At 36.2% G+C, this 13,621-nt stretch overlaps 1 protein-coding gene across 2 annotated transcripts; it reads left to right on the top strand.

Annotated features, from left to right (window-relative positions):
• Positions 1-616: 616 nt before the first annotated feature.
• On the top strand, positions 617-13,324 carry LOC121870011 (Bardet-Biedl syndrome 2 protein homolog). 2 transcript variants are annotated; one of them, XM_042371721.1, is made up of 16 exons: positions 617-711; positions 1,201-1,338; positions 1,724-1,948; positions 2,580-2,768; positions 3,459-3,641; positions 4,211-4,339; positions 4,890-4,983; positions 5,315-5,523; positions 5,755-5,817; positions 6,525-6,680; positions 6,910-7,086; positions 8,076-8,294; positions 8,589-8,755; positions 9,343-9,491; positions 9,936-10,041; positions 10,406-13,324. In XM_042371721.1, exons 2-15 carry the CDS (start codon positions 1,222-1,224, stop codon positions 10,034-10,036), a joined length of 2,178 nt encoding a protein of 725 aa, XP_042227655.1. In that variant the 5' UTR covers positions 617-711; positions 1,201-1,221; the 3' UTR covers positions 10,037-10,041; positions 10,406-13,324. The 2 variants fall into 2 exon arrangements, with proteins under 2 accessions (XP_042227655.1, XP_042227656.1); XM_042371722.1 differs by having other exon boundaries at positions 649-711; positions 1,206-1,338.
• The last annotated feature ends 297 nt before the right edge of the window (positions 13,325-13,621 follow it).

The following is a 13,621-nucleotide window of genomic DNA, read 5'->3' as shown; positions in this document are numbered from 1 at the left end:
TGGGGACCCAGTTATTAATTAAATTTTTCCATCTCTGCCTTCCCCTGGCCCTCTAACCCCAACTTTGCTCATTAATATTTATTTTATTATCCTCTCATCCCTAATGTTATAACCAAAGTATCTCATTTTTCATTTTCTGTATATTTCAAGTACATCATTTTTCTTTAAGTTTTTGCTAATCTTGGTAGTTCTTCAATATTATTGTTTTCCCTCAGTGTACAGTAGCTTTTTTAACATACTGTATATAGCATTGGCTTTTAACACCACATTTCAAAATCCTCCATTCCTCCAACCTCTTTGTGCTATCTGCTGAGTGTCCACCATAAACTAGACCTTGCCATATAAAGCCTTTCAGCAGCCTTTGTCTCATTACCTCCATAGTTTTATTTAAAAATATTTAGCCCAAGTCTACAATAAATAGTATTAGTCAGCACACTCTATTTTCGTTCGATCGTTCTCAAATTCTCTAGTGGTGTTCTGAAAATTAATAAAGTATAATAATACATGGATATTAAATATAATTGCGTTTTAAACAAATGTAATTATTTTAAATTATATATTTTGATTAAAAAGTATCTTATGGATGGGAAACATTAAAATCAACTCAGTACTTAATACGACAAACCGATTCGGACAAAAAATTCCCGTGACAGTAAACAAATGGTCGTCTCAGGTTAAGAGTTTCTGTCTATTTTAACCTTTACAAATTGGGTAAGAACTTGTTTGTTTTATCCGTTACAGTACTTATATTGCCGGTATTAAAGTAAGTCAATATGTTAGGGTTTATGTATAACCTGTAAGACGTTATGAAAGATAACATTGGCTATACTACTGGTCTTGAGTATTCCTTCTAGTAGAGTTCAAGAGATAAGTTTCAACATCTCTTGACAAGTCTGTATAAACTCTGTCTGCTTGCCAAAGGAGTCGTAGAGCCCAACCAGATATTAGATGTTCACATTCAGACTTTGAATTCCGAAGAGGAGTTTTCAAATGCAACAATCAATACTATAGTGGAGTACATGTCAGACTCATGGGAAGGAGCCACTCTAGGGAAATTTTCTGTAGAACACTTGTTTCTTGCCTCATGTAAAGAAAAATGGGTGGAAGAATTGCGAATTTCCTTCTTATGGTTTTCCGATATCATTTAGTTTGATACAGTATATAGTAATTCATCACACCAATAACTGTTTTTGGTTCCAGTACAGTGCATGAGGGGCCACCATGTTAATTCCAGTATTTACAATAAATCTCAACCAGAAGATATTGCCTGGACGAGTTTGTATCGGCAAATATGATGGTGCTCATTCCTGCCTTACAGCCTCCACCACTGCTGACAAGGTAACTAGAATATTAGTACAGTCCAGTATAATTCTTAGAAGATCTGCTCAACACAATTAAGTAAAGATTTCTTACCTACTTTTTATTCCTGATTAAGTGGGCTTCCTCCTTACTGGTTCACTCTACCTCACCTCTCACCCTCCTGGAGGATTATAAAGACATTCCATAGTACAAAATAATGCACTTTTGGTTTGACCTTCAGTGCAAAATGGATAATCAATTGTTTGATATAATAAGCTGATTGATCCATGTCATTACATATTTGAAATGCCAAAGAATACAAGGGACTGGGTTTACCTGCATACAGTCCAGTACATGATTATACTTGTGTCCTGTATAATAATTATCACCTCATGTTTACTGTACCATGCATCACATTTCACAGGTGTTCATCCATAACTCCCATCAGCGTCTTGGTGTGTCAGGAGGCCGCATGTCCATCAGCCAGAGTAGTGCTGAAGTCTCCCTCCTCAACATTAACCAGACAGTCTCAGCACTCACGGCCGGCAGACTGTCCCCGTCTAAACATAGCGACATACTCGTCGTGGGAACACCAACTAACGTCCTTGCCTATGACGTCCAAAACAATGCGGATGTTTTCTATAAAGATGTAAGTTTATCTTCCACTATTTGTTATACATTATTAGGAAAATATTTTATTTGTGTCTGTGAAATAATTATAGTGGATGGAGTTTCAGCTTTACTTTGTGATCTCTTGCTTAAGTTGCCTAATACACAGGAAAATATATGTTATGAAAACTAATTTTATCACCCAAAATTTAGAGGTTCATGTTGTGTATTAACATAAAAATCCTCAATACTTTGTGCATAAAGTTTTGGTAAAAGTTGTGATGTATGAGAATCAATGGATACTAGTGTAAAATACAAAAGTTGCCCAAGTACAGGTAATCATTTCAGGAGGATGATATTCTCTTGAAGACTACTGTACTGTACTGTTATTTTTTCCTCTTTTGTTCGGTACAATGCAGGGGAAAATAGAGATGAGAGGAACAATGTATGTGGCTGCTGTGATGTTCAACATTGGCAGCTCTTAAAAATCTTCTGACAAACACACACACACACACACACACACACACACACACACACACACACACACACACACACACACACACACACACACTCTCTGTACTCTTACCAGATTTGGCCAATATGACAATCCTCTCTCAGCTAATAGACAGATCTCGACATAGTTGTTAATTAATATCGCTTCACCCCAACAGGTATCTGATGGAGCAAATGCTATCACAATAGGTAAATTAGGTCACTATACATCTCCTCTGGCACTTATTGGGGGTAACTGCTCCATCCACGGCTTTGACAGCGAGGGAAACGACCCATTTTGGACTGTGACTGGTGATAATGTTTCTTCAATTACCCTCACGGACTTTGATGGAGATGATGAGAATGAGGTAGATATCAAAGATTACGTACTTAAAAGATTCATTATAATATTGTGTTAAAAATATCTCTCATGATATATTTCATCTTGCTTTAATATGAAACACAGAAGGCTGTTATGGTCAATGTTTTGCTCAGCTGCAGCCCAGAGAGTAGAAGTGTTTATGGTGTACAGTACCCGGGTGTTGTGAAGAGTGTGACTGTGTGACTTTGGAAGGTATGTAAAGTTAGTTCCCCTTTTACCTTATCTTGAGCAGTTAGTTAACTTCCAAAGTACATTAAGGTGAATGTCATGGTGGCTTTTGTTTTATGTTCTTCTGTTTACAGTATACTGTATCTATGTAATATTTAGTATTAAAATGCTGTACTGTGCTCAGATACTCTAGTATACCTGCTAAGTTTTAATGCTTTTCCATTCACTGTAATGTTACATGTGGGGATTCATAGTCTTTGGATATTACCATTGTTACTATATTTCTTATACCTGTGCTGGATTTAAATTTAGTCTTTATTTTTCACTCTCTTCTTTTACTTTGTCTATCAGTGCTTTCAGCTTTCACCTGTTGTATGAAGATTGAGCAGGAAGTGTTGGTAATACTTAGATTGACAGGTTTTTTAGGTTTGTATTTCAGTGATACAGGTATGTGTATTATGGACTATGGCAAAAATTTATAAAAAATATTTAATTCATGTTTTTTCAGCTCTTGGTGGGTTCTGAGGATTTTGAGATAAGGGTATTCAAGCATGAAGAGATTCTATTTGAAATGTCAGAAACTGAGGCGGTGACAGCCTTGTGCCCCATGCAAGGCTCTCGATTTGGTTATGCTCTTGCCAATGGGACTGTTGGAGTGTACGAGAAGCTGGCAAGGTGGTGGAGAATTAAGGTGTGTATTGTATAGGTGTTGTCTAAGATGGCTGCTTGTTTGTCTACATTTCTATTTTTTACCACCAGTATCACTTTCTTTATTGTCTCCTTTTGAACTCTGGCTTGTTTATCTTCCTCCTCCACTCCTCTTTACCCTGAGCCATCACCCTCTAGTTTCCATTATAACTAACCTTACCCAAGTCCTTCCTAACACAGTGATCCTATCCATCCACTCCCCTTACCAGCCTTCCCATCCTCAACCACTGCTCTTCCTTGCTGTGAGACACATTGTTGGTGGTGGGTGTCTTAGCAGGTACTCACAAGAGGTGATGTAATGCTGGGGAAGTAGAAAACGAGAGACACTGTTGTGGTAAATGTAAAGAGATGGAGGTAATATGTGGAGAATCGTTTAAGTTGGAGAATGAGTGCCATAGTACCCAGGAGTCAGGTGTGTGGTTGTGGCTCAGTATCTGTCACCATCAGTGAGAGAAGGAAGAGTTTATTCAGTAGCATCAGTAAAATATCCTTAGAATAAAAATTGAAGCACATAATTTTTTTATTGTGTAATTGTTTTTATTTTTTTTCCAGTCCAAGAACCAGGCAGTTTCAATCTTCAGTTATGACCTTGATGGCGATGGTGTTCCTGAACTGATCACAGGCTGGAGTAATGGCAAGATGGATGCTCGCAATGATCGTAGTGGAGAAGTTTTGTTTAAAGTTAGTGAATATTTATATTTTATTATCTTTGTAGTTCTCCATCAGTATTACCTGTTTCATTTCCTAGCTTTACTTGTAGACTTTTTCCTCTGTATTCAGATACGTTTTGTCTGTGTACTATCTAGTGTCAAGAGATGCTTTAGATATTTGGCCAAAAATTCACTTATTGGTTGATTGTCCACAGATTGAAGAAGCTATCAACTGCTAACACTCATTGTGCATTTGGCTGAGCAAATTACAGATAGATTTAGGATAACTAAAATAGAAGAGTAACTGTACTTATCATTCATAGTTAATTAAGCAGTGAATAGTTGTGAATCTGCTATACAGTAAAGAGAGAAATAAGTACATAAACACATAAAGATATAAGATGTAAATGTTTGTTCATTGTTTGGAGTATCAGCCGCTGCCTTTGATAAGTCATAATGAACTATACTGTCCTGTCCTTGATCTCTCCACTTCCATAGGAGAGGAGGCAATGGAAGTGAAATGGTAGATAGACTGTTTACTCAAAATATATCCTTGTGTTAATAAAGTTAATTCTTTGTAGGACAACTTTCAGTCAACTGTGGCAGGTATTGTTCAAGGAGATTATCGCATGGATGGCAAAAATCAGCTCATATGCTGCTCCATTGATGGTGAAGGTTAGTATGGACTGTGCTGAACTGGAAATAATGTTTAATAGCCTATACACTTCTTGGGCAGCTCATGTTACAGTCGACAGTCTATGGGGGTATTAAACCAATGTCTTAGACTCCTGAGAGTATTCCCAAAGTAAAGCAAAGTGAGAACAACTTTCATAAAACGCTATGAGATCTTATTTGCGCTCGTGTATGTGTGATTTAAATTTTGAAGCATGTTCCACAAGGGGCATTACGTAAAACAGGAAGGTGTAAAATAAAAGAAAAAATGAAGTAAGTAGATTCTATATATCATTGTTATACACACCAAGATAATTTCCTGTTTTTCCTGAAGTTCGAGGCTACCAGTCTTCCTCGCCTGAGAGCCGGTACTCTATGATGGATGTGAATATTGAGCAAGAAACAATCAGAGAACTGAGTCAGAGGCGCCACAACCTCTTGCTGGAGCTGAAAAATTATGAGGAGAACCAGCGGATGGGATCATCAGGAGAGATTCTATATGGGAAACCTTCCACTGCTGGAGATCAAGTTGGTGTCATACCTGTAAGTTCCCATCACAGTAACAGTCAAGGGCTAAATATAAGTGACAGTATGTAAACCTTCCTGATGTGTTCATAAAGCCTGGCCTCTCTTTTGTATACATGTTTGTGTGTGTCTGAACCCTAAACAAAAGCCATGTCAGCTTACTCATGATACACTTTTCTAATTTTCTCCTTGACCAGAATTGTAGAATTATTTGAAATGTGATAAAATATTGTGTTTCTTTATTTTTAGGCTAATACTCAACTTCAGACTGGATTGGCTATTAACATGGGTAGTGAAGAGAAAAATAAACCTGTAAGTATTTAGGTTAAGTTAGGTTATGATCACATGCTTAGAATTTTATTAGCTCATCTGAAATAAAATAAGAAAATATGGATCATGAGGTTGTGTGCTAATTGAACTTCTGTTTTACCAATGTCTCTTAAATATCATAATGCTTATTGAAACATATAGAATCACCTCCACAATCTTTCAAACTCATTCACCTACCAGAGCTTCATCTCCCATTTGTATTCCTTATTCCTACATACCAAACTTGCTTCCCTTATCCTTACTGTTGCTTTCACCACTCTTACTACCCATTCATGAAAATATTGGAGGATCTTGGTGACATTACAGCCTTGGCACAGTGTCTGTGTTAGGTCTGGAAAGGTGTGAGTTGGGCTGACTGTTTGTAAACAATATAAATAATATGGAATTGAGAATTAGTAGTGGTAGAAGTATTGTTTGAGTTTGCCTTTCAGAATTCCGTGTTGATGCAGAAGATAAACAGTAGAGTATTTCAGCACCACAACCAGTACTTACAGCCAGTAGTTAATGTAGACAGAAAATAAATACTTTCTGCTTTGATAATACAGTACTTATATGGAAAAATATATCAGCTACTCTTATTAACTCTATATTTCATTGCTCGGTTTGTCTTGAATATCATCATGAAGTTATATTTAAATCTAGCTCTGCCAATATTAATTTGTGTGACATAATGCCTGATTTTTTGCCAGCCCCATGTTGAGATTGCTCTTGCCACCACGAATGACACTGTTATCCGTGCTGTCATCATATTTGCTGAAGGAATCTTTGAAGGGGAGAGCCATGTCTTCCATCCCAGGGAAGCAGCACTCAGTAGCAATATAAGGATCCCCTTGTACCCACCTAAGGTAAATTTAATTGTTTTGTTTTCACTGTCGAGACTTTGATAAAATAAAACTATGTACTGTATTTTGTGTTGGCCTTTGTCCATGTGAAAACCCTTTTATGGCCTATAACCTGTTTGTAACCCAGTATAGTCTCCGTGCACTTACCCCCACAAAATTTTGGTACTGTACTATATACCTGTATGAAAATGGAATAGAATTTTAAGTGACATTAATTTTCTTTTCTTTGGAGGATGTTCCAGTTGATCTCCACATCAAGTCCATGGTGGGATACAAAGGGTCATTACATTATCACGTGTTTGAGTTGACTCGGCAGCTGCCACGCTTCTCAATGTACGCTCTCTGCACGGTTGCAGTCAATCAACCTCAGGGATTTGTCAAGTTCAAACTGAGTGAACGAGTTGCAAGGGTATGTTTTACATTCATATAGTGAGAGGGCCTTAGAGGTTCAAACCAATTTCTATGTTTTGTGAATTTTGAAAAAGGACTAGATTGTGTCAAGTCAATTATGTTAAATGTGTCTTGGATGAAATAGTCATTAATATTACAGATATTATGATATGAAAAAATTATAACTGGCATCAGGAAACTGTAGTAGAGGTATTAGTAAATAATGTACCATAGTTGCTTTATAGTTAGACAGGGAGCTAAATATGGCTGCATGCTATTTCCAGTGGTACATAACAGCTATTGAGTAGGTATGTAGGTTATTAATGAGAAAGTTTTGAGTAGTAATAAAGGAATAAGATTTAATGGTAATATTATATCAGTTAGTGAAGTCTGTAGGTCGAGTTTATACAGTACTGTAAAATTAATATTATGGAAGACAACCATAGCTGAGAAAACAGGTGAGTTTCCTGGATATTCCACTCTTGAAACAGTACAGTAGGTACGGTAAATGTGAATTTGGATTTGGATGCTTTTTGGGGACGGGGATCATAGTACGTACTGTACAGTGATGCCTGGTGTGACCTGGTCAATGAGACCATCTGTAGAACCAACACAAGGTCAGTACAAAAGATGAAAAGAATAAACAATAAAAGTATTATCTGCAAGGATAGTGTATTGTGTCATTAAACAAATAAGCCTTAGTGTGATGTTGGACTCAGTCAACTGGTAATTTTTGTCTGGATATCACCAGAGTACTGTACACACTTCTTCCCTTGACCATAGGTTGGTATATTGTATCTGAGTCCTCCATTATTTTAGAGCACAGTAAAGACTTAACATTAGATTTAACATTTACTGTAAAATAACTGAAATAAAGTTTCTGATTGCCTCTCTTTGTGTTTGACAATATTCTGTAAATGATATCTGAATAACATGACAAGTGATGTTAATGAGGAAGGTGGTACAAATGTGAAGTACAATTTAATAAATAAGATTTATGTTCTGCAGATTGTAATGTGGATAAACTCAAGTTTCCTGCTCTTAGAAGACTTGCAAGCAGATGAAGATGGTGGACTGGACGTGTCATTCTTGTCACTACGCTCAAGTATGCCGCTCATTATTCAGGCCTCGCCTCAGTGTGAAATCACTGTACGTACAGATGACATGGACTTGGCTGGTGACATAATGCAGGCACTCAGTAATTATCTGAATTTGGAAGATTTACAGGTAGGAATTTTACCTATTTAAAACTTTGATCATATTTTTCTTTACAAGCTATTAAAGTAACTTTTGTACCCGGCAAGTTCTCTTGAAGTTATAAAGTAATAAACAAACTTTTCTTCTTAAATTTTGTTATATAAATTTTTCTTCGGATTTTTTTTAACATATTCAACCCCTGTGTGCACACTCTCTAATCTCAACAGTAATTCTTGTATTACTCAATAAATAGTTTCAAAAGCTCATGCTTTTATGTTAAGTAAAAAAGATTATAATTGCCACTTTCTGTTTCTTGGTAATCAGGTGGAGGCTGACTTCCCAGTGGAACTTGATCAACTTGGCTCAGTGCTAGAGCGAGTAGAGGAATACCATGCCACCCGTCAACGTCTCTCAGCAGAGATGGCAGATCATTCGGGTGTTATTCGCACCTTAGTAGTCAGAGCAGAGGATGCCAGGCTCATGTCTGATATGTTAGTATAGTTTCCTCTCTTGTTTGTGTTTACTTATTTGTTCAATTTTATTCTTAATGAAGTTTTTCTGCTTGTTTGTATTGTCCTTCATTGAACCTATAGGCCTTCAGGTCTCTAGGACCCACTTTCACGGCTTCTCAGCTAATTTAGAAACTAATTCTGTGTCCTGATTAATCTTCTTCATTCATGATTTACTGGTTTATGTGTCATGACCCATCTGCAGAACTTTTTGATCATAGAGAAGTAATTATAGAATGTTGCTTATGACCAGTAGTGAACAGATGGCTCTGGTTACTAGCCTTCCTCCCTGTGGTGTGGAAAGGAGCTGGAAGATTTGGGAGAACATGGAATTACTGGGAATGGTTAGATATCCATTTTTTTGTGATTAATTTCAATATAGCAGACAAATGATCATTTCATGGGTAACCATCTTGGCCTCTCATCCTAGATAGTAATTGTATGTCAAGAGCCATTTGTTCACTTCTGATCAGAAAATGTAATATTAAGATCAATTCCCTATTTATGCACATATACTAACACAGACTCTTGCAATGTATCATCGAACTTATCTGTTTTTTCCCAATTAGGCATAGTATGCGTCAGTGGTATGGTGAGCTGTACAACCTTAATAAAGACCTTATAAGTGGTTACAAAATCCGCTGTAATAATCACCAAGAGCTTCTCAACTGCCTTAAGCAAGTCAACCAGACAATACAGAAAGCTGGAAGACTTAGAAGTGAGTGAAATACACCATACAGTAAATTGTGTGCTTGAGTCATAACTGTGATTAATGTCATTAGTAACTGTTGTAATGAGTGTGAATCCTAACATGAACATTAATTAGACTACACCTGAGTGAGAGCCCATCTTACACTAGGTGGTGCCTTCTGTACTGGGGAGTTGTCTGGATAGTGTGGGGGCTAAGGCTTATTACAACACCCAGGTGATACTGCAGCATAAATATCACCCTGGGGGATGACACACACACACACACATATATATATATATATATATATATATATATATATATACGTATATATATATATATATTTTTATTTTACTAGTTCTTTCATGGCCACTTGAAGACAGCTAGTCTGAAGTAATTGATAAGAGGATGTAAAGTACAGGTATTCTCAGAAATAATGTATGAGAGTATTTCTTAATATTCTTCCTTTCACAGCAGGGAAATCCAAGACGGCGGTCATAAGTGCCTGCCGCCAAGCCATAAAGAACAACAATGTAAACGCTCTGACTAAAATAATTCGTACTGGCAGTGCGTAATAGAGGTTAGTAATGCATTGTTCTGAAAGTAATTTTCTCTATTACTGTACAGAGAATTGGTGATCTGTTCTATAGACAAAGGTGGTACAATTAAATTTGGATGTTTATTATAACACTACTGTATACTGTACACCCATAGTGATTAATATTTCACCCTGAATAATATAAAGTTTTGCAGCTGCTATAACATCTTCTAACACAGTATTGTACATGTGTGAGAGTGCAGTGGTCTTTAAAAGTTTATAAAGTTTAAAGTTATCCATTTAAATACTGATAAAAATATTTTCTGTGTATCAGTAAAATAATTTTTGCTTGAGAATATAATGTTATACTTTGCTAATCAACTTGGATTCTCATTATTTTCCCCAGCAGTGAATGTGGCTGATGACGGCAACAAGAGTGACGGTCTCTACTCCTTTATGTTTTTGTTATTATTCCCGTTTCTCATCAGTTCTCAGGCAAGACTTACTGTATCTATAACCACAGTTGTTATTTGTATGTATCTAGTCAGTTGTCCCAAGTATTACGTAGGTACAATATTGATAAGGAGCTTTTGTGTCAGAGAACATCGTTGTAGATATGTAATGATGACAAATGTTTATGAATAAGGAGATTAAGGTTAAGTGTTGAGGAAATATGATGAGACAGAAAGTTGACCTCATGTTGATTCTTACATAAAATTTCAGTTGTTACAGTTTTATGAGCTGTAACAACATGATTTACAGTATTTCACATTTGTTGGGATATTATATGCATTACAGTATATGAAGCAGCATCATCTGTTAGAACTGAGGAAAGAAAATATGTGGTGAAAGAGATGGAAGGAATAGAAAGGGAACAATAATGCATAACTGAAGAAAACAAAAAAAATAAGTTGATGGAAAAATAGTAATTATTATAAGGATTGTGGTGAGGTGGTACCAAGTGGAGATGCTGCCTCAGAGAAGTACCATTTCTAGGAGAAGGAGTTCAGTATCTCCTTTATTTTTCTTATGGTTGTGATTATAAAGTCAGCCAAACTAGTCAGTCTACAATGTATCCAACTCAGAGAACTCAGTATGTAAAAATTTATTGTTTATTTTATCAGGATTAGCGTAAGTCTAAGAGGGTTTACAGTACAGTACAATACTCTGTCCAAAACAAGAATGATGAAGTGGTCCAAAGAGATGAGCTGTAATCACAGTCATTATAGAATATTATGAATCGGTAACCCCACACCAGATCTGCTCAGTGAGATATGTGAATTTTAAATTGATTAGTTTTGCATTACAACTGTGTGTGAAAAGTGTAAATTTTTTTGTATTTATCTTAGTGCCATTAAGAGTGTGTCTGTATAGTTACTTTGTTATACTTTGAGTACAGTAATGAGAGAAACTGTGAGGTTGATGCTACTATGAAATTGTAATATAAACATCTGTGATAATTTATTAATTAGGCTAGTCATATATTTACAGGTATACAGTACAGTACTAATTTTTAAGTAAACACAACCATTTATCAGTATCCAGTGTTACTGCTTCATTGAAAGACAATTATTTAAGGCACTGTTGTGATTAAATGCAGGAAAGCATAAATAAATCCTTTCACTGCAGCTGGTACTGTAATAGTCTCTATGTTTTCCCTTCTCTGTGGCTGTGAAATATTTGGATTCTTGCCTTCAAGTTTGCCATGTGAGGTGTTGACCCATAAATATTAGTGGTGATACTATCCAATGAAATCCCACCATGTGTTGCCTTACATGAGTCGACTGTTAAACACCTTCTGTGTGGTAGTCTCACTCTAGGTGTTGCAGACTCCTGTGTGAGAGCTTTATGTGGCAGCAGAGGCAAGGGAAATAATCCACATTTTATGGTTTGACTGAATAGCATTAAGTTTGATGAATTATATCATCTACTTACACAGTGATGCGTAATAATATATATTGGTGTATAATAAACGAGAAATAACATAATAAAACAAAAAAGTTTTGTGTACATGTACTCATGCATCTGGCAGCACAGTTTAACTAATTTCAGCAGATTCCATACACTGTGTTGTAGTGTATAAATAATTTTATTCCTATTTAAATATTTTAGTAGTCAGCGATATAAGTTCTAGTCACTGTTGTGGTGAAAATAAAAGATATGTTTTAATTTCCCCAAGTCTACTGTACAGGAGGTGGGTATCAGTTGTTAAGCTTACTGCAGTGAATGAGTTAAAGCGGCAAAATCAATTGACTGAAACCTCACCATGGTAACTCTAAGTCAAATGGGACATAGCATGATTAAATGTGTAATTTTTTAATTCTCCATCCAAATACAGTAAAACTCCTAAATGGAGCAAAGTTGGGTGCCATATGCCTGACAGACCATTAAAGACAGTGCAGTAAAGCACACTATGTTAAGCCTTTGGTACATAAGGAGGCACCTTGGCCAGCACTGCATATAAATACCATCATTTCCCCAACTGTAAAAGTGGGTGCTGTAGCTAATAAGAGCTGGGTGAACTGGGGGCTGCTCTGGGTGTGAATCAACAACCTTAATGCCAGGAGGCGAGTGTTGTACCACTCAGCTGCTGCGCCCTTAAAATACCCGGAACAGAATCATTGGAAATTAAAGGTTATATGGCTCCAGGTGCTCAAGAGAGAGATTTTAAGACTATCCCTAAACTGAAAACTTGAAGAGGGTTTTACATTCTGGTTGGATGACATGACATGAATAAAAATAAGTCATTTAACAAAACAGTGATGGATGATTGATGTAGCCAGTAGCGGGCTGCTTGCTGACCAGTCACTTAAGCACACCTTAAAAAGTGTTTATTGAAAGTCTATGGGGAGATGGGTTTTAAGTTATGAAATTTGATTTATGGACAACTTTTCAGGAACGTAACCCCTCTATAACTCGACGAAGGAAGGCCTGTACAGTATACTAGTCATCCAGTAGTTGGTAGTTATAGTGCAAGTAATTTCTTAGACTAGACATGTATGATATATTAACAGCATTTTATTGTTCCTATAACACTGGAAAAGTTTATAACGTTATAGACTTCTTTCTATGGTCAGTAAACATTCTAAATATAAACACCTTTACTAACATAGAGTGAGTGTTTACTATATGGTATTGTCAAGTAGACGTAGTGCAAGAATTAGAGTTTGTCACTTTATTCATTAACATAACATTAGTAGTACAGTACTGTATTGAAATTGTAATATAGCGGGTATTTTATTTGTGCATGTTTGATATCATAGTTTGTTATTACAGCATAATTGTCACCTTTTCTAAAGAACAAAAAATAGATTGTTTGTCTATATATGTCGTTTTATATTAACCTCTATGCCTACTACTGCTTCCTTCTCCATATGAGCACAGGTAATGAAAAGACAAAGTGAACAAAATCAAATCTTTATAACCCTTGTGTGCCAGTTTCAATCTTGGGTAGTCACAGGGTTTTTCATGAAGCTGGGTCCAATTGGCCTGACAGCCCATTAGGAGTTGTGCAGATACAGCAGATTATAAACTAACTAATTTTTTGGTTCACAAGAGTCACTGTAACTAGTTCTGTACTTAATGCCCTATATTTCCTCAACTATAAAGGTAGGTAACCATT

This window comes from Homarus americanus, unplaced genomic scaffold (genome assembly GCF_018991925.1).
Source record: "Homarus americanus isolate GMGI-L3 unplaced genomic scaffold, GMGI_Hamer_2.0 scaffold14467, whole genome shotgun sequence".
Taxonomy (NCBI): Eukaryota; Metazoa; Arthropoda; class Malacostraca; order Decapoda; family Nephropidae; genus Homarus; species Homarus americanus.
The sequence above is the reverse complement of the archived record's forward strand: the minus strand, read 5'-3'. Positions and strand labels throughout refer to the sequence as shown.